Genomic DNA, 20,959 nt, shown 5'->3' with positions numbered 1-20,959 from the left:
TCTAAAAAAATAATAAATTTTTTTCAATGTGAGATAAGGTTATGTAATATCGATGGGATTCACTAAAAATGTAAAGAAAGAAAAACTTTTCTTAGGCTTAGTTTGAGCTAATCTAATGAAATGCATTTAGATTTAAAAAATGTAAATAGAAAAAATGATACTTAATTCTATAAGTGATGAGAATACAAATTTGATGTGCATCTAAATTTGATATACCAAGGGATCATAAGAAACAAATCTCAAAGTAGTAGTCACCTTGGAACCACAATATTTTGTTGCCTCTATGCCAGAATGAGTCCAAGGATAGAGGCAAACTCACAACCATGGATCACTATGTATGCTCAAACTCTAATCAAAAGATACAAACATGTAAAGGTCAAAAACTGTACAAGTTCATAAATAAATGATACATTAGAATAAAATAAATCTAAAAAAATAATCAAAAAATTGGAATGTAAGATAATATGGATAGGATTCACCACAAATGTAAAGAAAAAATAACTTTTCTCAGGTAACAATTACGTACAAGAGATGTAAATAGAAACAATGATACTTAATTCCACAAATAATGAGAACACTAAATTTGATGTGGATCTAAATTCGATATGCCTAGGGATCATAAACAAAAAATCTCAAAGTAGTAGGTACCTTGGAATCACAATATTTTGTTGGCTATATGTTAGAATGAGTCCAACTATGTGATGTATAGACCTTTACTCTTCACTTCAACTACATAATTCTATGCCTTTTATATCTCCTAATATTTATGGATTGATAATATTTTAGAGTACTTGGGTAAGGTTTTCACTATTTATAAAGAGACATATTGCTCATGTTAGCTCATGGAACTATCTATAGATTTTTTCAATAATTCATATGTTCCTAGGATGCTTGCAAAAGCTAGATTTCTTTAGTATTTCAATTGAAGTGTGTAAAGAAAATGGTAATTGAATAATGCTTTCAAATAATGGATTTCTTCATATCTTAAAATAAATGTATTGTATATTTATAAATACAAGGATAAGAGGACAAACCACACAAATTTGTGTTTTATTTGTCCCATGTGAGAAAGGTGTATATAGAACTCAACCAAACATTGAGTATAATTTTGTTTAATTTGAGCAAGAACAATGAAAACATCCTTGTGAAGACGTACTTGTCCTATAACTTGAAAGGGGTTAGATCATAATAGGTAACTATTGTATATTGAAATAGGTGTTTGTATGGATATAATAAAAGACATATGTAAACATGTAGAAGGAGATTAAAAAGAAATGTATAAGAACATATGTAATAAATAGATGATTATTATTAAATAAAACACAGAATTTTATATAAAAATATAACTTACATACCAAAAGGCTCTCCTCCAAATTATCAAAAAATTAGATTTACATAAATATATAAATTTTCAGAAAACAAATTTTTAACTTCACCCATAATATTTTCAGTGACGATTATAAGGAAAATGACCTAGAATTTTCGGAGGAATTCCCATGCTACAAACAAAGGGATATCAACTTCACCGTGAATATTACTTCTACAAACACAAACTCTTCAGGAAAAGCTACGAAAACCCTAATTTGTTTCACTTTCGTTCTGGACAGGGATCTATATAGACACTCTCTGAAAATTTTGTAAGAACCCAAAACTTTCAATGCGCCGCCATTTCTTCTCTGGAGCGCCGCATTTTCTCTCCCCATGTCTTCCTCTCACCACTCCTCGACCTCACTCTAAGACTTTCAATCTGATCTGCCCAGTTGGGCTTCATATTTCTCTTCTGTGACAACAATAACTGAGGATTGAAAAGGAGGTTCAAATCATAATCAGCCCTTAGCATGGGATCAGACAGAGTCTCATAAGCCTCCTGCACTAGAAGAAACATTTTGCAGGATTTTTCTTTCTCCTCAGGCGGGCAGACATCAGGGTGGTATATTCTGACCTTCTCCCTGTACGCCTTCTTCACTTCACCCAATTCAGCGCTCTGTGGAACACACAACACATCATACAAAGTCATTGTTGGAAGAAAACAAGAAGAAGAAGAATCATGATCATCTCTGATGGCTCTCATCCTTATCACACTATTCAGCTTTATCCTCCTCACTGTATTACTATGATTTGATTGTTTTGCAGATGGGAAACTATTGAATGAGTGATCATAAGATCTGAAAGCATGAGTATGGAATGATAAGTTAGCAGTATTGGTAGTGAATGGAGCCATGGCATCTGATTGAGAATAGAGTAATTGAATCTGAATAAGAGAAGTCAGGAAACATGTATTTAAGGTTTACCTATAAAAGAAAAGCACGCACAGATATGATCAATATCTACAGATAAGTACAAATTCTTGGTTGGTTGTGATTAATTTATTTGGGTGGACTCATCATAAACGTCATGGTTTTGGTTTTTTAATGTAATGTGACACATGTGGGTTTTGTTTTATCATATGTGATATGGTTTTTAATCTACAGGGCAAATTACTTGGCTCACAGGCATTTGCAGGTTTTACTTGGCTCACAGGCATTTGCAGGTTTACTTTAAATAAGTTCAGTTATTGTCACCGACCTAATAAGGGGTTGTCCATTGACTTTGTTTCCACGTGTTGTTTCGATTATTTAGATTTTTTATAAAATATCTACTTTTAATAGAAATTGTTTACAATTAATTTGAAAATGATATTTAAAATTTTATTAGGTTGGAAGTAGATGTGCATCATTCACAAGTTGTGTATCTATTAAATGCATGCTGTTGTTATATATTTATTAGTTCCTGCCACCTTTTCACTTTTTAGTAAATGTTTTGATTTTACAGAAATTAAATAATTCAAATAAAATTATTTATTCCAATTTTCATTGGCACCTGCGCTAATTTTATTTACAAAAAATAAAATTTAAATTACAAAGAGTAAAGTTCTCGAAACTTTGAAATATTCTGAAAACTATGAAATTAAAAAAAAAACAGTCAGAAAAAGAGGGCGCTAACAACACCGTCCTTCTTCACCCCTACCATCACTGGTACAAAAAAAATTTATTCTATTAATTTTTTTTAATTTTAACATTTTACATGTCTTTTTTTTGAAATTTTTATTTTGTTTTTGCATTTAAGATTATATATTTAGTTTTTAAATTTTTATATTATTTATTGAAGTTTTCATATAATCTATAATTAAATTAGTTTAAGATGTATATATTAAATGAAAATTTATTAGTATTATTATTTAACTTTAAAAATAATATACAAAAGTAAATAATATAAAGTTTTTAATAATTCTATTTTTTTTTAATTATATATTTCAATTTTTTAATAATAGATATAAGTTTATTTTTTCTATTTTTTTTCTTATTTATTTAAAAAATTATTAATTTACCAAAAAAATGTATTTATTAATTATTTTTAACATCATATTTATAGTTGGAAATTTCTCAACTCTATTGTAAACTCTCACACAATGTAATCCAAAAATTGTGAATTATGAACATAATGAATTGTGGAAATGTGATGTCATTAAATATATATTTATATTTTTTTAATAATAGTAAATTTTTAATAAATATGATTATTTTTAATAGTAAATATTAATAAGTTTTTAATAAATATAATTATATTTGGCATTATATATTTATAGTTTTTTATATGTTTATTTTTAATTACTTTTTATAATTATATTACTTTTCTATAGTTCATGTGATTGTCCATTATATATTGATTTAATTAATTAACATTTTTCACATTAATTATATATAATTTTGTATAGTTTTAATTTTATAGATTATGTAATTTACAATAATAAATTATGTGCTTGAATTTTTAATTTTTTATCTTTTTATAGTTTAATAATTATTATATTATATCATCTATAATATATAGTTAACTGAATCTAAGATATATATTATATTAAAATTTTAATAATATTATTATTGAACTTTAACAAATAGAGATATATAAGTAAATAATAGTAGGTTTTTAATAAATATAATTATTTTTGATATTATATATTTAAATTTTTATAATAAATTTTATATATATATATAAAGGTTTATATTATTTACTTGTATATATATTTTAAAAAGTTAATAGTAATACTAATAAATTTTTTATTTAATATATATATCTTAAACTAAAAATGGCTTTAATTTTCCTCATTAATTTCCAAATTAAAGTAAATCAAATGCTTTTATCATTCTCATAACATCTAAACAACTTAAAATCTATCGGTAGGAACTTGACGCTTTGCGTCTCTTGTTAAATGCCTGTCTTTATTACATATCTATTTTAAATATAAATAAGATCAAGTAAAATATATTTTTTTAACAATCTATTACATTACATGTAATAGATTATGATCTATGCATTGTATACTTTTCATATATATATTTTTTAAATTGTATAGATTATATTAGAAGTCATGTAATATATTAATTGTATTGTTATTGTTTTATTTTTAAAATGTGTGACGACTTAAATCCTACTCAAACCTCTCATAAAATAGTCTAAATTAAAGGGTTGCTAAAGAAGATAGGCTTCAGGGTGGGTGGATACCCATCAATCATTTCAATTTACAATAAAATAAAATATAAATTCATGACTATCTCTACATGAAAATAATAATTTGTTTACATCTTTCTTGCTTCCAGACCGCATCACATTTCGATCAATTTTTCGGCAAGATATCACTACCAGTTTTCATGACAGTTTCCTGTTACTGATTGACAATCCTTTGTTGCTGGTTGCTTGGACCCATTTTGGTGATCTACCAAAACCTATTCTGAAGCTTTTGGAGCCTTGGGCGTTGATTTTGATGTTCCTTGGCATGTGACCGACCTTTTACCGCGATCTATGTTTCATCCTTTGGATTTTTCGGAGGAATCTCTTGGCGGAGGTGGACCTTGTTATTTTACATGTTAGGTCTTGTTCTTAAGGTTTGGATCATTTTTGGTCCGACTGGATCCTTTGGATCGATATATATTTGTAATTACACATTAGAATGTAATAAATTGGAGAATCAAGTAGCTAGACCGTGCATAGAAGATAGATCATAAGATTCAAGGTCCCGGTTGTGACCTATTCTACTAGGCTTGTGAGCCGATATGTTGTAACCCGATTGTTATTGGTTGGATGTAAACAAATTTCATGCAATAAAATAACCTATTTTGCATTGCCTCCATCATATCTACCCTGTTAAAGGGTATTATATCATAACAAGACTAATAATGACATAATAGTGTAGCGTCCTAAAATTGCGACACTTGCAATTTTGACTGCATTTGGGTCTTCACGATGGCGATGCAACACGGAACCTGAATGGAGACCCCGAAACCTGTTTATGACACCAAAAACTGCATTTTTCAAGCACCTTGGCCTGACCCTCCTTGCACCCTGCTGTCCCGGGAGGTGGGACCATGGCGCCCAACGCCCTGGTCCTTCAGGACTAGGGCGCCCAGCGCCTTGGTCCCCCAGGACCATGGTGCCTAGCGCCCTGGTCCCTGACCCTATTTTGGGCCCGGTCTCCTATGGGACTTCGGGTCTTTAAGTTTGCAAATTGGAAAATAACATTTCCTGGTCGGCCCAAGGTTGGAAAAATCAGTCTATCAACCCTAATTGGCAAGTATATAAACTACATTTTCCTCTCTCATTTAGATAGAGGTGAAAAAAGGTGGAAACGATACTCAAACATTCAAGCATTCAAACATTCAAGCATTCAAACATTCCTTCAAGCAATTGATAATTCTAAGTCTCCATTCAAGGCTAAGTGTTGCATTCAAGACAAGGATTCAACCATTGAAGAGGAGATCACATGCTACAACATACAACATACAACAAACAACAACATCTATACCTTCGCATATAAGGATACAAACATCCTTACAACAAGGTACTAGTACTTGTTTTACATTACAGTCATTTACATTTATAGCATTTGTCATTTCTTGGTTAATTCCAAAACCGGGGTTTGACCTAAGGGCAAACCCCTAATCCCTAACCCCCCAATCGTCTTCGCTTTTCTGTGTGTAGGTTGCAGGTACGCAGCTGAAATTGAAGATCTGGAATCCTGGTGCAGAGACGAACAGATCCCCCTTCGTTTTGCGGATTTTTCGGAGGACCATATGCACGCCGGGCGCCATTGTCCCATCAACTTTTGCTCAAATTTGCAGGACAGCACCGTCTCGACATTTTACTGCTAATTCCAGGTTCGCAGCTTCATCCTATATCCCTATCTCAGTTTATAAGTGAATCTTTCTCACTTTCTATGTATTCCTAGCTTAATCATTCTATCTACATTCTTTACAAAAGAGGGTATCCTTGCTATCACAACCCTTGAAAATCATTTAGAATCCAATCTTGCCTTGTGTGGGATTGGATCTTGTGGGTTTCAACCCCTCTTTTGAATGTAAAGTCTCCCCTAAGTGAAAACCATCAACCCTAGTGAATCTCCCTTCTCTCTCCTTGGAGTTGGGGAGGGGAGAACAACTAGGGTTCGATTTTTCCGCTTTACATTTTGGTGAACCCGACGTGAACATCCTTTCTGATTATTCATGGTTAGATCTGAAAATTTTGCTTTCCTAATTACATTTCCATGTTTGATCTTTTGCAAAATTTTAGAGGTTAATTGCATAAAAACCCTAAATTTTCTTTTTAGTAATTGAGCTTGTGAAATGTTTAATTGTTAATGCTTGTTTCAGATCTGCCCTTCTATTACAAATTATCAATTCATATTTGTGCTTTAATTTTGAAAATTAAGGGGTTAAGTGTCAAAACCCTAATTTTTGAAACCCTCTTGATTCAACATTTGTCCGACAATTTCACTAATCAAAACATCTCCAAATCAGCTGTAACTTTGGATTCTGCAATAAAATCATAATATCTTTCATCCCTGAAAATTTGGAAAAAAGTTGCGAGGACCGTGTGCACTCCGAGCGCCATCGTCCCCGACATTTTTTCCGAAATTTCGGGAGCTAGATCTTACTATATTTTTCTGCTAAAATCCAGAATTTTGGCTGATTTCATCAATTCTAACACTTTCAAAATTACAGTCAAAGTTGGTCTAGCGATTGCTTGGATTGAGGCTTCTAATCATTCAAAAAATTGTTGAAATTGAAATTTGTGTCAAAATTGTGTTTCTTACAGTCCTAAATCTAAAAAGTGTGTTAGCATTCATTCGAAATTTCAGTGCTTTATTCAAATTTTTGCAATTTGTGACTTTTTGAAATTAAGTGCTTAATTACAACAACTTTGATTTCCGCTTTCAAAATTGAATTTTGCGTGAAATTGAGTCAACTTCTAAATTTCAAAACTTGCATTGCTCTTAACATTCCCTCTAAAATCATAAAATTCAAAATTTCAGTTTCCCTCTCTTTTTCAAAATTCAAATTTTGCATTTTTTGACAATCTGGGTAGGGTTCAATTTTTAGATTGCAACTTTAATTTGGCCTATCTACAGATCGTAAAATCACTCAATTTTTTCAGATTAGCTTTAAAATCATCATAACTTTCATCCCTGCAAATTTCAAAAAAAGTTGCGAGGACCGTGTGCACCCCGAGCACCACGGTCCCGGACATTTTTTCTGAAATTTCAGGAGATTGTCCTGATTGTATTTAACAGCTTAAATCTAGAAGATTGGCTGATTTTACTGAAATTTGCTACCTCTAAAATTCAAAATCTTCTCTCTTTCTTTAGTGCATGAGTTTTACAACAATAATTCCTACTTACACTATTCCCGTTAGACGAAGCCTTAGAATTAAGTCCTTCCAAGGTTTAATTACTGAGGAGATGGAACCTAATTTGAATGGCCTTTCTAACGAGGACATGGGTAATTCCTCTAATCCTCTTAATGATGAAGAAGCTCTCCATGAGGTTTCTGTAGAACAACTTTCAAAATTGGATAACCAATTTGACGATTTTCGACAATGGATGTCTCAAGAATACCCTGATAGTCAAGCTCTTCCTTTAATTGAGGGTCTAAAACATATGCTTCAAAGTGATAAGAATGGAATTGATATTTTGCGTGGTATTGCACACATTGTGGATTCAAATGTGATGCCTATGAAGAGTTGTGCTGAAACTTTGGGTTATACACAACCTCCTACTCAAGTCAATCATCCCATTCCTTTGACGACTCCTATTGCTAGTATACCTACTTTTACATCAAACATAATGACTACTTCAATACAAGACATTCCTCCTATGATCGCTAGTCATGGGGGCAATCCCTCTTCTTCAATCAACCCTCTTCCTTCATTCAATCCGACTTCTTCATTCATTCCTTCAATAAGTGTTCCTATTATATCACCACAAATGAACATGACACAAGGGGGCAATTCGTTTTCCGTTCCTCCTTGTAGTGTTCCTCCTATCCAATCATCTCCTATGACTAACTATCATAGTGTCCCACCACCTTACTCTCTACCTTCTTTCAATAACATAACACCTCCATCACAATCTAACACATCTAATATGAACTCTTCGACTGAAGCGACCATTAACAATCTTGCACAAACTGTCTCTTCTTTACAGCAACAAATTGCCTCTATGAATCAATCTAAGTTTAGTGTGCCCACATTTGATGTTGCGAGCCCACTTTCTCTTGACATTGTCCGAGCTATCCCCCCTAAACATGTTGAAATTCCGCATTTGGAGCTTTATAATGGTAAGGGTGATCCTCTAACACATGTTAAGACTTTTCAAACAATATGTACTGATTTTGCTTATGACCAAAGGTTGCTTGCAAAACTGTTTACTAGAACATTAAGAGATAAAGCCCTACAATGGTATTGCTCGTTGCCTTCCTATTCTATTTCTTCTTTCGAACAACTTGCAAATGCTTTCATTCAACAATTTCAAAACAATATAAGTCCTAAAGTTACTTTGATTGATTTAATGCATTGTAAACAAGGTGTTAAAGAAAAAGTGACTGATTTCATTGGTAGATATAAGCATTTGTATGCTCAAATTTCTTTTCCAGTGCCTGACAATGATATTCAAAGAATCTTTATTTCTAATTTACAAAAAGACATTAGAGAAAAACTCCTATTTTCTGAGTTTACTTCTTTCCAACAGTTGTGCGCAACTCTTCACAATTATCAATTGACTATGAGTCAAATGGAACAATCACATCCTATGGCTCTGAGTGATAAGGGTGATAGTAGTCAACAACCATTTGGGAAGTTTAAACCGAACAGAGAGTCCATTAAATTCAATGAAAACATCATCAACAACAATGTGAATGCAGCATCAGGTGTGCCTCCTATTTCTAAGTTTTTCAAGAAAGAAAGAAAGTTTACTCCTTTGAATGAATCATTGCATAGTATTATGAATAAGTTATTGAAACAAAATGTGCTTACTCTTCCTCCTATAAGGCAAATAGATCCTGCAAAGATTAATTCACCCTATTTTGATAACAAATCTTTTTGTCAATTTCATCGTCATCTTGGGCATGATACTGAAAAATGTTTTGCTTAAAAGGGTAAAATTCAAGATCTGATTGATAATAATACTATCTCTGTTTCTGGAGTGAATGATAAAGGCAACACATTTGTAGCTCCCCCTAACCAAAATCTTCAGAATTTTTACTGATCCATTACCTTCTCATACCTCTAATGCGATTGATTCTACTGATTCCTCTGTCTCACCTGATGATCTTGTGTCTATGACTCCAAATGTGATTAACTTTGTGGAGCAGCAGAAAATCCCTAAAGAACTTTCCATCACCTTTGATTCTAGCGAAACTATCAGGGCACCTGATGGTCCTTTATATATAGTTGCAAAAGTCAAAAATACACCTTGCCGTGGAGTGCTTATTGATCCTTCTTGCATGGTTAATGTCATTACTAAAGAATTTCTTTTTACTTTGCAATTGAATCAAGTGATCTATGACAAAACAAATGTGGTTGTGAAATTATTTGATGCATTTTCTTCTCCTGCAATTGGTTCTATTACATTACCTATTGAGGTCCATAACAAATCCCTTGATGTGGACTTTGCTATTATTCCATCATCCGAACAATTTCGTGTGAAGCTAGGCTATCCTTGGCTATCTTCCATGAGAGCTATTGCTTCTCCTATTCACAAGTGTTTGAAATTTCCCCATAATGGTGAAGTTGTTACTGTCAATCATAGTCTCTTTAAACCAGCTGAAAGAACTTCTAGTGTTCCTATTGATTATTTTTGGCCTAAACAATTCCAATCCCTTCCTCCGTGAAGTGATCATCTTTTCAAATCTTATCAAAGGTGGAAAAAAGATATGATCCTATCTCTAAGTGAACCTAGAACACCCAAACTTGACGTTCCTATCATTCTTGAGAAGGCAGTTCTTCCTTTGAAAGATAAAACTAATGTCTTTCCTCAAGAAGATTCCCAACCCATCCCTATGGATGTGACTATGCCTATATCTAATAAACTTCCTAAAAGTAGACCTATCCCTCCTCGTCATGATGGACTTGGTCTCCTTCCTAAACCAAATATTCCTCCCTTATATGGAGCAGTTCCTCCTCCTTCCTCTTATGGAGAGAAGAGACCTTCCTCTTCTCCTATTGTTCAGCCTAAGAGACCACAACCTAAACACCCAAGTGATAAGGATGAGAACATTCCTCCTCCTCAATCTTCTCAACTTCCTACTAATACTAGACGAAACCATTCTGCACGTGAACGCCGACGAAAGTGTCATCTTAGAGCTCAGGCAGCTACTTCTCAAACTTTGCAATCCCCAAAAACACCTTCAACAAGCATTATTCCATTTTCTCCTCAGCCGACGATTGAGCCGAAATCTCCTAAACATAAGATGCATGATGGTCTTGATCCTGTGCGAGTTAAAGACCCTATTTTTATAAATCTTGATGACGATATAGATGAAAATGTTACTTCTCTTGCTTCTGATAGTGAATATGAACTTGTTGATATTGATAACCATTTATCTAATGAATTTTCTAAAGCACTTATCCTAGCTCCTAGACAAGAACAACGTGGCTTGGAACATGAACATAGCCCTTGTTTGGATCTTGTGATAGCTCCATCTGCTGTGTTGAATGTTCCTCCTCTAGCGTGTTCCCTGCCTTCCCGAAACGTTGATCAGCAAGATCGGGGGGTAGATGACATGCTAGACTAGTTTCATTAGCATAGCAGATTCTCTCCTCCTCTATTTCTTTTGTTACTTCTTCTATATGTTATTCTCATTCTTCTATTTGTTGTCCTTAGTGTTGTCTACTTGAGGACGATGCAAAACATTGAGATCTCTTTTGGTCTCTCTCATGTTGACTCAAAAGACACATGTGTTCCCTTCTTCTAGGTGACCTTCCTTGATTGGGGAATGAAGAACAATTATGCATACATATATATGATATACATGAATTATCATATAGCATACTGACCCCGAGGAAAGCGAAGTCACCTTGTGCTTTGTGTTTTGTGTCTATTATCCTTGGGTTTATCTCACACTTGGGGGCTAAATCTTTGTGATAACGTGCTCCTTTCTCATTTCTTATATGTATCACTACCTTAAAGAAATCACCCCCGGTGAGGTGTGTGTGATCGCTTTAACGTAGGGGGGCATACATCCCGTTCATATCTTTTCAAGATACTTAAAAATTTCTTGACAAATTTAGCTTTGCCTTGAAAATTTTTGATATCTTTCTTGCATGACTCATAGTGAGGGAACCTTACTACTGACAGTCATGGTTCTCCCTCATGATCTTCCCTTTTACTTTGTCAATCGAAGTCGTAAGATCCTTAGTCCACTGGGGGCTTGGTGTATCTTGCCTCCTTGACGTGGTGAAAGTTTTTCAATGTTGTTTCCTTGTACTTTACCGGAAGTATGAGTGTACGCTTATACTCCCACTAAAGTGGGGGCTAAATGTAGTGTCCTAAAATTGTGACACTTGCAATTTTGACTACATTTGGGTCTTCACGATGGCGATGCAACACGGAACCTGAATGGAGACCCCAAAACCTGTTTATGACACCAAAAACTGCATTTTCCAAGCACCTTGGCCTGACCCTCCTTGCACCCTACTGTCCCGGGAGGTGGGACCATGGCGCCCAGCGCCCTAGTCCTTCAGGACTAGGGCGCCCAGCACCTTGGTCCCTGGCCCTATTTTGGGCCCGGTCTCCTATGGGACTTCGGGTCTTTAAGTTTGCAAATTGGAAAATAACACTTCCTGGTCGGCCCAAGGTCGGAAAAATCAGTCTATCAACCCTAATTGGCAAGTATATAAACTACATTTTCCTCTCTCATTTAGATAGAGGCAAAAAAAGGTGGAAACGATACTCAAACATTCAAGCATTCAAACATTCAAGCATTCAAACATTCCTTCAAGCAATTGATAATTCTAAGTCTCCATTCAAGGCTAAGTGTTGCATTCAAGACAAGGATTCAACCATTGAAGAGGAGATCACATGCTACAACATACAACATACAACAAACAACAACATCTATACCTTTGCATATAAGGATACAAACATCCTTACAACAAGGTACTAGTACTTGTTTTACATTACAGTCATTTACATTTACAGCATTTCTCATTTCTTGGTTAATTCCAAAACCGGGGTTTGACCTAAGGGCAAACCCCTAATCCCTAACCCCCCAATCATCTTCGCTTTTCTGTGTGTAGGTTGCAGGTACACAGCTGAAATTGAAGATCTGGAATCCTGGTGCAGAGACGAACAGATCTCCCTTCGTTTCGCGGATTTTTCGGAGGACCGTGTTCACGCCGAGCGCCATTGTCCCGTCAACTTTTGCTCAAATTTGCATGACAGCGCCGTCTCGACATTTTACTGCTAATTCCAGGTCCGCAGCTTCATCCTATATCCCTATCTCAGTTTATAAGTGAATCTTTCTCACTTTCTATGTATTCCTAGCTTAATCATTCTATCTACATTCTTTACAAAAGAGGGTATCCTTGCTATCACAACCCTTGAAACTCATTTAGAATCCAATCTTGCCTTGTGTGGGATTGGATCTTGTGGGTTTCAACCCCTCTTTTGAATGTAAAGTCTCCCCTAAGTGAAAACCATCAACCCTAGTGAATCTCCCTTCTCTCTCCTTGGAGTTGGGGAGGGGAGAACAACTAGGGTTCGATTTTTCCGCTTTACAAATAGGATCTATGATGATGTAATAGGTCCTATTATGTCATTATAGGTCCTATTATGACATCATAGGTCATATTATGTCATAAAACCCCTTAAGGGGACCTATTATGACTTTATACCCCTTACTAGGACCTGTTAAGGGGTATTATGTCATAATAGGACCTATTGTGACAAGATATGACCTTTAATTTCATAATCAACCTATTATGTCATAATAGGTCCCATTGTGACATACTAGGTCCTATTATGTCATAAAACCCCTTAAGAGGACCTATTATGACATTATACCTCTTAGTAGGACCTATTATGACATAAGACCCCTTAGTAGGACCTAATATGACTTATGTAGAGAAAGATAAGTTAGTTGGGAGAGAGAGAGAGAGAGAGAGAGAGAGAGAGAGAGAGAGAGAGAGAGAGAGAGAGAGAGATGGTCCATTTAGAGAGAGATAGAGACGTATATATAGAGAAATATAGGTAGGTAGGGGGTAAGGGGAGGTGTATAGAGAGAGTGGAGATAAAGAGTAAAGAGTTAAGGATGTGAGAGAGAGGTAGAGACATGGTTTTATATTTTGGGAGAGAGGGGACAAAGTGAGATAGAGAGGTAGAGAGGGGATAGAAGGGACATAAAAGTAGATAGGGAATGAGGGAAGGGTGAAGAGATAGAGGGAGAGAGAAATATTGGTAGGGAGGGAGTGAAAGGTATGTAGAGAGAGAGAGAGAGAGAGAGAGAGAGAGAGAGAGAGAGAGAGAGAAAGAAAGAAAGAGATAGTATATGTAGAGAAATAAAGGTAGGTAGGGAGTAAGGGGAAGTGTAGATAGAGATGAGATAGAGAGTAGAGAGTTAAGTATGTGAGAGAGAGGTAGAGATAAGTCTAGATTTTGGGAGAGAAAGGAGAGATTGAGATAGAGAGGTAGAGAGGAGATAGAGGGGAGATAAAAGTAGAGAGGGAAGGAGGGAGGGTTAGAGAGAGAGAGAGAGATCTCGAGTGGAAGAGAGATGTATGTAGTGAAAGATAAGTTGGTAGGGAGAGTAACAAAGGTACATAGAGAGAGAGGTATATATATATATGTAGAAAAATAGAGATAGGTAGGGAGTGAGGGGAGGTGCATAGAGAGAGAGGAGACATATAGTAGAGAGTTAAGGACGCGAGAGAGAGAAAAGGGAGATATAGAGGTAGAGAGGGGATAGAGAAAGAGTGATATGGAGAGAGATGAGTCTAGAGCTCAAGAAAGATAAAGGGAGCTAGAAAATGTTGATAGGAAACCGTTGATTACTGAAATTTGAATAAGTATAAAAATTTAGAAGATCTTCTAAAATCTAGAAGTTGCAAAAATCACTCCTAGAGATTTGAAATCACTTTCAAACATCTTTCCAATATAGATATGGAGGGAGATGGGTCTAGAGACAATATATAGCTTGTTTTTTTAACAAAATTTTAAAACAAGATCCTCTTTTATTTTTTGAAACAAGATCCCATTTCAAATTTTGGCTCAGGATCCCAATGTGAAACAGGATCCCATTTCGTTTCTCATGTGCTCCATGTGATTTGCCATTTTTTTTAAGTGTAAAACTTCCACACTAAGTGGATACAACTTTGTGCATTAACCTGTTAGCTTTACCAGATTTCAATAAATTATTTCAAGTGGATTGTGATGCAAGTGGAACAATAGTTTTGAGGTTGGTGAAGGGAAGTCACACTTACTACTCCCGTAAGTAATCAAGATTATATGGTGATGGGTTTTGTAATGGAATTTATTACTTTAGATGGTATATTTACCAAGGTTTATAGCTATCATTTTGTTATTCTCAACCATTTTTGGTACAAGAAGAAAATTTATATTCCCTATTACATGTTTTGTGCCCTAAATGCTGGGATTATTGATGCTATCTCTAATCCCAAAACCAATCCTTCTATGCATGAGGGTCTTATGGTGGTTCTGTACAACCACATCAAGAATACCATGGTTCAACTGAATATTGCAGAGGTTTTTGAGTCGGACGAGGAATTGGATGAGTCTGTTGATGATGATGGTGAAGGTTACAACAAAGAGGCTAAGGTTGAGGATGACCCCAACATTTCTAGGTTGAGCAAGCAAAAAAGGAAAATAGGACAAGAGGATAAGGGTAAAGGGTTGGCCAAAAGGAAGCAGAAGGGGGAGGATGATGACAGCTGGTATGAGGAAGAAGACGAGATTGACGATGATATTGAGATAGACAGCAAGGAGGTTCAAATCCTCACCTGCTAGAAGCATAAGGGAAAGACTCTATGAAGTAAGGATTTGGGGGCTAAGAGTCGTTCGTCGTTCCCTACTGTTTCTAAGGATAAGGGCCCGACTGGGGAGGACACCCCCATGAAGGAAGCTAAGAATGCAAAGTCGAAGGAGGTGGGTCTAGAGGTGAACTTGGATCCTATGGGAAACAAGGCCCAAGATGGCTCCCATCTGGATATTTACCTCTATTTCAAAAATGACACAAAATGCTTCAACAAGGTTTTTCTTTGGGTTCAGAAGGAAATAAATAGTATAAAAGAAAACAAAATTCGGGAGGCCAAAAAAATTGAAACTTTAGAAGCTATTGGCATTGGAAAATTCAATTCTCTCCCCGATTGTTTAAGCGAGCTTACCAAGGCTATCAATAACGTTGAGGAAATCATAAATGCTCAACGTAATAACTTCCAAATCCTGGAAAATAGAGCTGGGGCAACTAGAAAAAGGCTGGAAGGGGTTGAGAATACTCTCAAAAGGATTGGGGAGCAAAGTCAAAAGATTCTAAAAGCCGCCTTTGACAGTATTAAGGTTCTTATTAGCAAGCTTGTAAGTGACCAAGGGGAAAAGGCCATCGGGGACACCACGGAGGTGAAGGAAGATACCCTTGAAGATAAGGAGACCGGTCATGGTAGAAGAACCCACACAAGCACTAGAAAGAAGAAAAGGCAAAGCAGGGAGATAGAGGAAATCAAGCGGACTGCCGAGAACATGGAGCAACTGGAGATGGAAGCTGCCGAGTTGCTAGAGAACTTTACCTAGCCTTGGTTTTTTTCTATTTTTACTGTTGTCTTTTCTTTAGGTCTTGTGTGTTGTGTCTTTCTATTGTTGGCCTTTTGTTATCTGGCCAAGTGTCTTTTTTATGTCTGTTGTCTCTTGCTTTTTCAATGTGCTCTAATGGCTATCTTTTGATCTAATGTTGTAAAGGGTTTCAGAGGCCCTTCAAAACCTGTTTTTCTCTAATAAAAAACTATTTAAATTTTTTTTTAAAGAATCGAATGAAAAAATTCGTAAATATGATTTGTAGAAAAGTAATTGAATAATCACGAGTTAATGAAAATTGGGTGCAGCCAATTGCAATAGTACTAGCCTAACGACAAATACTAATAAAATGTTGAGATGTCATCGGGTAAAGAGGCAGTTATCATAACCACGATAAACCCCTTGTATTTTAAAACATAATAAATTTCTAATGAAAAATTTGTATCATTAAAATTACTTGTTATAGTTGCTATATCAGGTGCCACAACAAGTTTTCAAACTATTCTTCGGAATCAAAAAAGCTTTAATTTCTTTCTTTAAAATAGTTGTTGAGTCTGGTGGTGGTTGTCATAATTGCTTCTTAACCTGCCAATGGTTTTGGAATTTGAGTCAAATTCCAAAAATATAAAAGGAAACATTCAATATCTTATTTCATTTGGTGGCATCTGGAAAATTGAAAGGTTTTAAAACCTCTTTCAAGCTTCGAAGCTCGTATCAAAGCTTGTGAATAGTGCAACTATCACTTTCACTTTTAAGTTATGATGTGTAAACTTTTTTCTTCTCTTCTTTTTATTCTTCAATACAACTTGGGTGAGCAATCTCTGACATGGTTAAGAAATCACATCAAAGTCCAATACCTATTTCAAAACATGACCTCATGGCTTCAATGCAAAACTTGAAACATGAAGGATAACATAGAGAAGAGGTTTGAGTTTGATTTTGGGCGAGTACAAGCAGGTTTGAGTTTGATAAATGAAGTTGCTTACACTTCTATACATGAATTATCATACTCGGACCCAAGCATGAAGAAAAATACTAAGATTTCGATGGGGAGAGGGAATCTTAGGCAAGACTCTGTAAACTAAATATTTCATATTCTCTAATTTCATATTGTAAATATAATTATGCGATAATAGAGTGGCTCTCAAAGTTTCCCACTTGTAAACTCTCATAAAGCGCAAGGTTGCCCTTTGTATTGTTTCTTATGTTGCTAGTAGAGATGCTTCTCCACAATGAGGCTATGCCTCTCTAATACAAGGACACTGATTTGGTTTGTGACATCTCTTTATCATAGACACCAAAGTTGGTCTCACCCACCACTTGGACACTTGTCTACTTCTTAACATAGACATAATAAGTAACTTTGCAATGATAAATTTCCCTAGTTGAACCTTGCAATTTCATTTGTGCATGTCGGTCCTACTTGAGAAGAACATAAAGATGATATTATTACTAATAGGGAGCCTAATATTGAAGATTAGGAGCTCTCATATATTTGGGACCCTCATACTAATAAATACTCTCTCCCATCTTCTACTCATTTAATCCTAATGACATAACAATTTGACTGCTTTTATTTTCATGCTAGATTTTAAAGTATAATTTGATTCCATCAATTTTTTATATAGATATTCTATTATATTTGTATCTTATTAATATGAAAATACATAACAATTCTCATCATTAGAAGTGATGACTAATATAAAAATATATATCACTTTTCATGATAAAAATAATGACTAAAAAGGAAATACTTTAGTATGGCTGCCTAGAGAGGGACTAAGAATGGAATGGTTATGCAAATTCCACAATTAATACTAGCATATAGAAACATGACATGACATCAGACAGAGAATACTGAATTAGAACTGCTATTAAAACTAAACCTAATGAAGGAAACAAGACGTTCCAATCAATGAAAACTAAAGAAAGAGAAAATCTGGATTGGTTGTTGAGCTGGCTGATTTGAGATCCTTGGTTGTTTAATTTTAATATTTTATGTTTGAATATTATTACATTAATGTTGTTTTTATGCACACTATTGAAACATCACGGGTGTTTTTAAAAATATAATGTGATGCATGCAGTGGCTTTTCCTCTACACTGGAAGCTGTTCGAGTCACAAGAGACACTTGCAGGTTTGCGAAAAGCCATTTCTCACTCAAATTTGTATTTATAATAAAATAATGTGGGATCAAAATCATCAATATGGAAGATAATGGAAATGGTTTTCTTTCTTTATTTCAAACCATTTGATTATTAGCCGATAGGCTATTATAACGTGAGCTTTGCCTACCGGAATTGTCTCACGCACCCGTAAAAGTCTCACGTCGATAAATTGCTACCGTTTTCCTTTTTCGTCATTTTACCTCCATTTCTTTGCTGGTTTTTTTTCTGCTTCTTATCGTTTTAGCATTCCCTAAAAAACTTATGAATAACGGTGCACAAAACAATCACAAAAGATATAGTAACAGAAGGCTTTGACAGGTGTTACTATACGCATCGAAAGAATAAGGAGCAAAGATTTCTAAAGAGAAAAATCCAAAGAATACTGTTGAGCACATTGTGGAAAAGAAAGAGGCAGATGGAAACAGAGCAACCTATCACCACAGAAAGAGCAAGACAGAAAGAGGCCCATTGCTCATTCTCATTCTCAGCATAACGGAAAGAGCAAGACGCTGTCATCTATAATTCATGAGTAGCTTGTCTCTCTTTGCATGCATATACAGTCTTTTACTCAGACATAACAATATCTAAGTGATCCAAGGGATATTTTTCACTTAAAATTTAAGTATCTTCAATGCTCCAAAAATCAGCTCACCCAATCAGTGGTTGACACGTGGCATGTTGAAATTAGAGCATATCAAACTGTTTGTCAAAATTGCTATCAATGGGTTTCGATCCCGTAACCTCCTCCTTACAAGTCGGCACTTCCATCGCTATGCCACATGTCCTATTTACTGTTTTAAGCGGTAAAGTTTGTTTTATGCAATGCGGATGGGGACAATACTAGGGTGTGGCCCACGTGGGGGTTGAGCCTGTGACCCCACATGGCCCAAAATAGGCTCCAACTGATGCACCATTGAGGGCCTTGGACTTAATTGCGGAAATCACTTTATTTAAACAATCTTCATCAGCCAATCCTTATGTAAATAGGGGTCTTGGCAAAAACAAACCCCTAAAATATGAAGATTGATTGAACCCCTAAAATGGTAAAGGGATTTATTCGTAGTTTATTGTTAGGGGAGAAGATTATTTTTGTAGTTATTTGTTTTAGCCTAATTTTGGCTAAATTTGTGTATAAAAAGGAGGTAAAAAGCCTTTGTAGAGAACCAGGTGATGAGAAGGAGATTATGAGCTTGAAGATTTGTTCATTATTCCTACACATTGGAGAATAATGTTGCCATTGTGCTTGAAAGGAATATCTTGTAACACTTGTAATTGATTTTGGAGCTAATCGGATCGGTCCCCCTATTGGAGCAGGACCCGGAGACGTAGTCCGACCTGCGGACGAACTCCGTTATCAATTGTGTTTTGTCTTCTATCTTTCTACTCTCTTTCTTTTAGTTCATTACCTTTATTATGCTTTGTTCATTTAAGCATTATTATGTTAATTCGCTCAGATTAAAGCTTTGAATTAACTTGTGTAATATTGTTAAGCATTTGTCTGTAATTGTCATAGATCCTAATCAGATCAAGTTTGGTATCAGAGCTTTGTTTGACTAGTATTGCAGAATTGAATGCTAACAAGATCCAGGTTTCAACGAGGCGAAGGCAAGCTTGAAGAATATAATCCTGAGATCAGAAAACGAAGAACTAATCCACCATCACAGATGGAAGGAAAAGGTGGTGAAGAAGGTTCCGGAGATAAGAGTATTTAGAAGACTCTTCAGAATTTGGAAACCATTGTACAAGTTTTAGTACAGGAGAGAGAGGACAAGATGCGAAGACGTGCAGCTCGTGAGAACAAAGGAAAAAGACCAGGAGCTGACCGTGAGCCTCCAAAAACAACCCCATCTCCTTCTTCTCCTTCTTCCCCATCTTCTCCCTCTTCTACTCATTCTGAGTCTTCTTCTCTTTTCAAGAGTTCACATAAGCCTAGAATTAAATTGGATGTAAAATTTGATCTACCAAAGTATTATGGGGAATTAAATGCTGAAAAATTAGATGATTGGATTCAACAGGTTGAAGTCTATTGGAGAGTCCAAAACCTCTTAGATGATGCCGATACGATCCAGTTAGCTACTCTTCGGTTAGGAGGTATAGCTCTAACCTGGGGGGAGAGTAGAATTCGGGATGGGGCTTCACAACATGGTAAAATCAATTTAACTTGGTCAAACTTTGTTAATGCTCTCAAGAAGCAATTCTATCCCCTAGGCCATATGCAATAGTTAATGATGAACTGGCAACTTTTTAGGCAAGGGAAAGGTCAGTCTATCCAGGATTACACCCATGAATTAAGAAAGAAGGCTATTGCATTAAATGTTCCATTGTATACCCAAGACACGTTGCTTAAGTACATAGGTGGTCTTCACTCTTATCTGAGGCATTCAATTTTGGTCTTGAATCCTAGTAACTTTGATGAAGTCTGTGTCCAAGCCACACACCTAGAGTCAAGAGGTAGGGGTTCTTTTATTGATAAGGCTGATAAGAAGCCATCTAAGTCTGAGAACAAATCCCAAAATAAAGGGAAGGGGAAAAAGATAGCTACAATGAAGAAAGAGGGTGAAAAACCCACATTATCACATTGCAAGAAAGAAGGGCATGATGATTCTAGGTGCTAGAAGCTGCACCCTGAAAAGAGGCCAAAGAGATATGGTGGAAACAAAGACAAACAAAAGACTGCTGCTA

The 20,959-nt window shown here is 35.4% G+C and overlaps 1 protein-coding gene across 1 annotated transcript; it reads right to left on the bottom strand.

Moving 5' to 3' along the window:
• Positions 1-1,654: 1,654 nt before the first annotated feature.
• On the bottom strand, positions 1,655-2,221 carry LOC131075767 (chaperone protein dnaJ 20, chloroplastic-like). Its single transcript, XM_058012655.2, has one exon. The coding sequence runs from the start codon at positions 2,219-2,221 to the stop codon at positions 1,655-1,657; it is 567 nt and encodes a 188-aa protein (XP_057868638.1).
• Positions 2,222-20,959: the final 18,738 nt, after the last annotated feature.

Source organism: Cryptomeria japonica, chromosome 1 (genome assembly GCF_030272615.1).
Source record: "Cryptomeria japonica chromosome 1, Sugi_1.0, whole genome shotgun sequence".
Classification (NCBI taxonomy): Eukaryota; Viridiplantae; Streptophyta; class Pinopsida; order Cupressales; family Cupressaceae; genus Cryptomeria; species Cryptomeria japonica.
The sequence above is the reverse complement of the archived record's forward strand: the minus strand, read 5'-3'. Positions and strand labels throughout refer to the sequence as shown.

Coding starts and splice junctions, on each gene's coding strand:
- LOC131075767 (XM_058012655.2), bottom strand. CDS start 2,221: ATGGCTCCATTCACTACCAATACTGCTAACTTATCATTCCATACTCAT.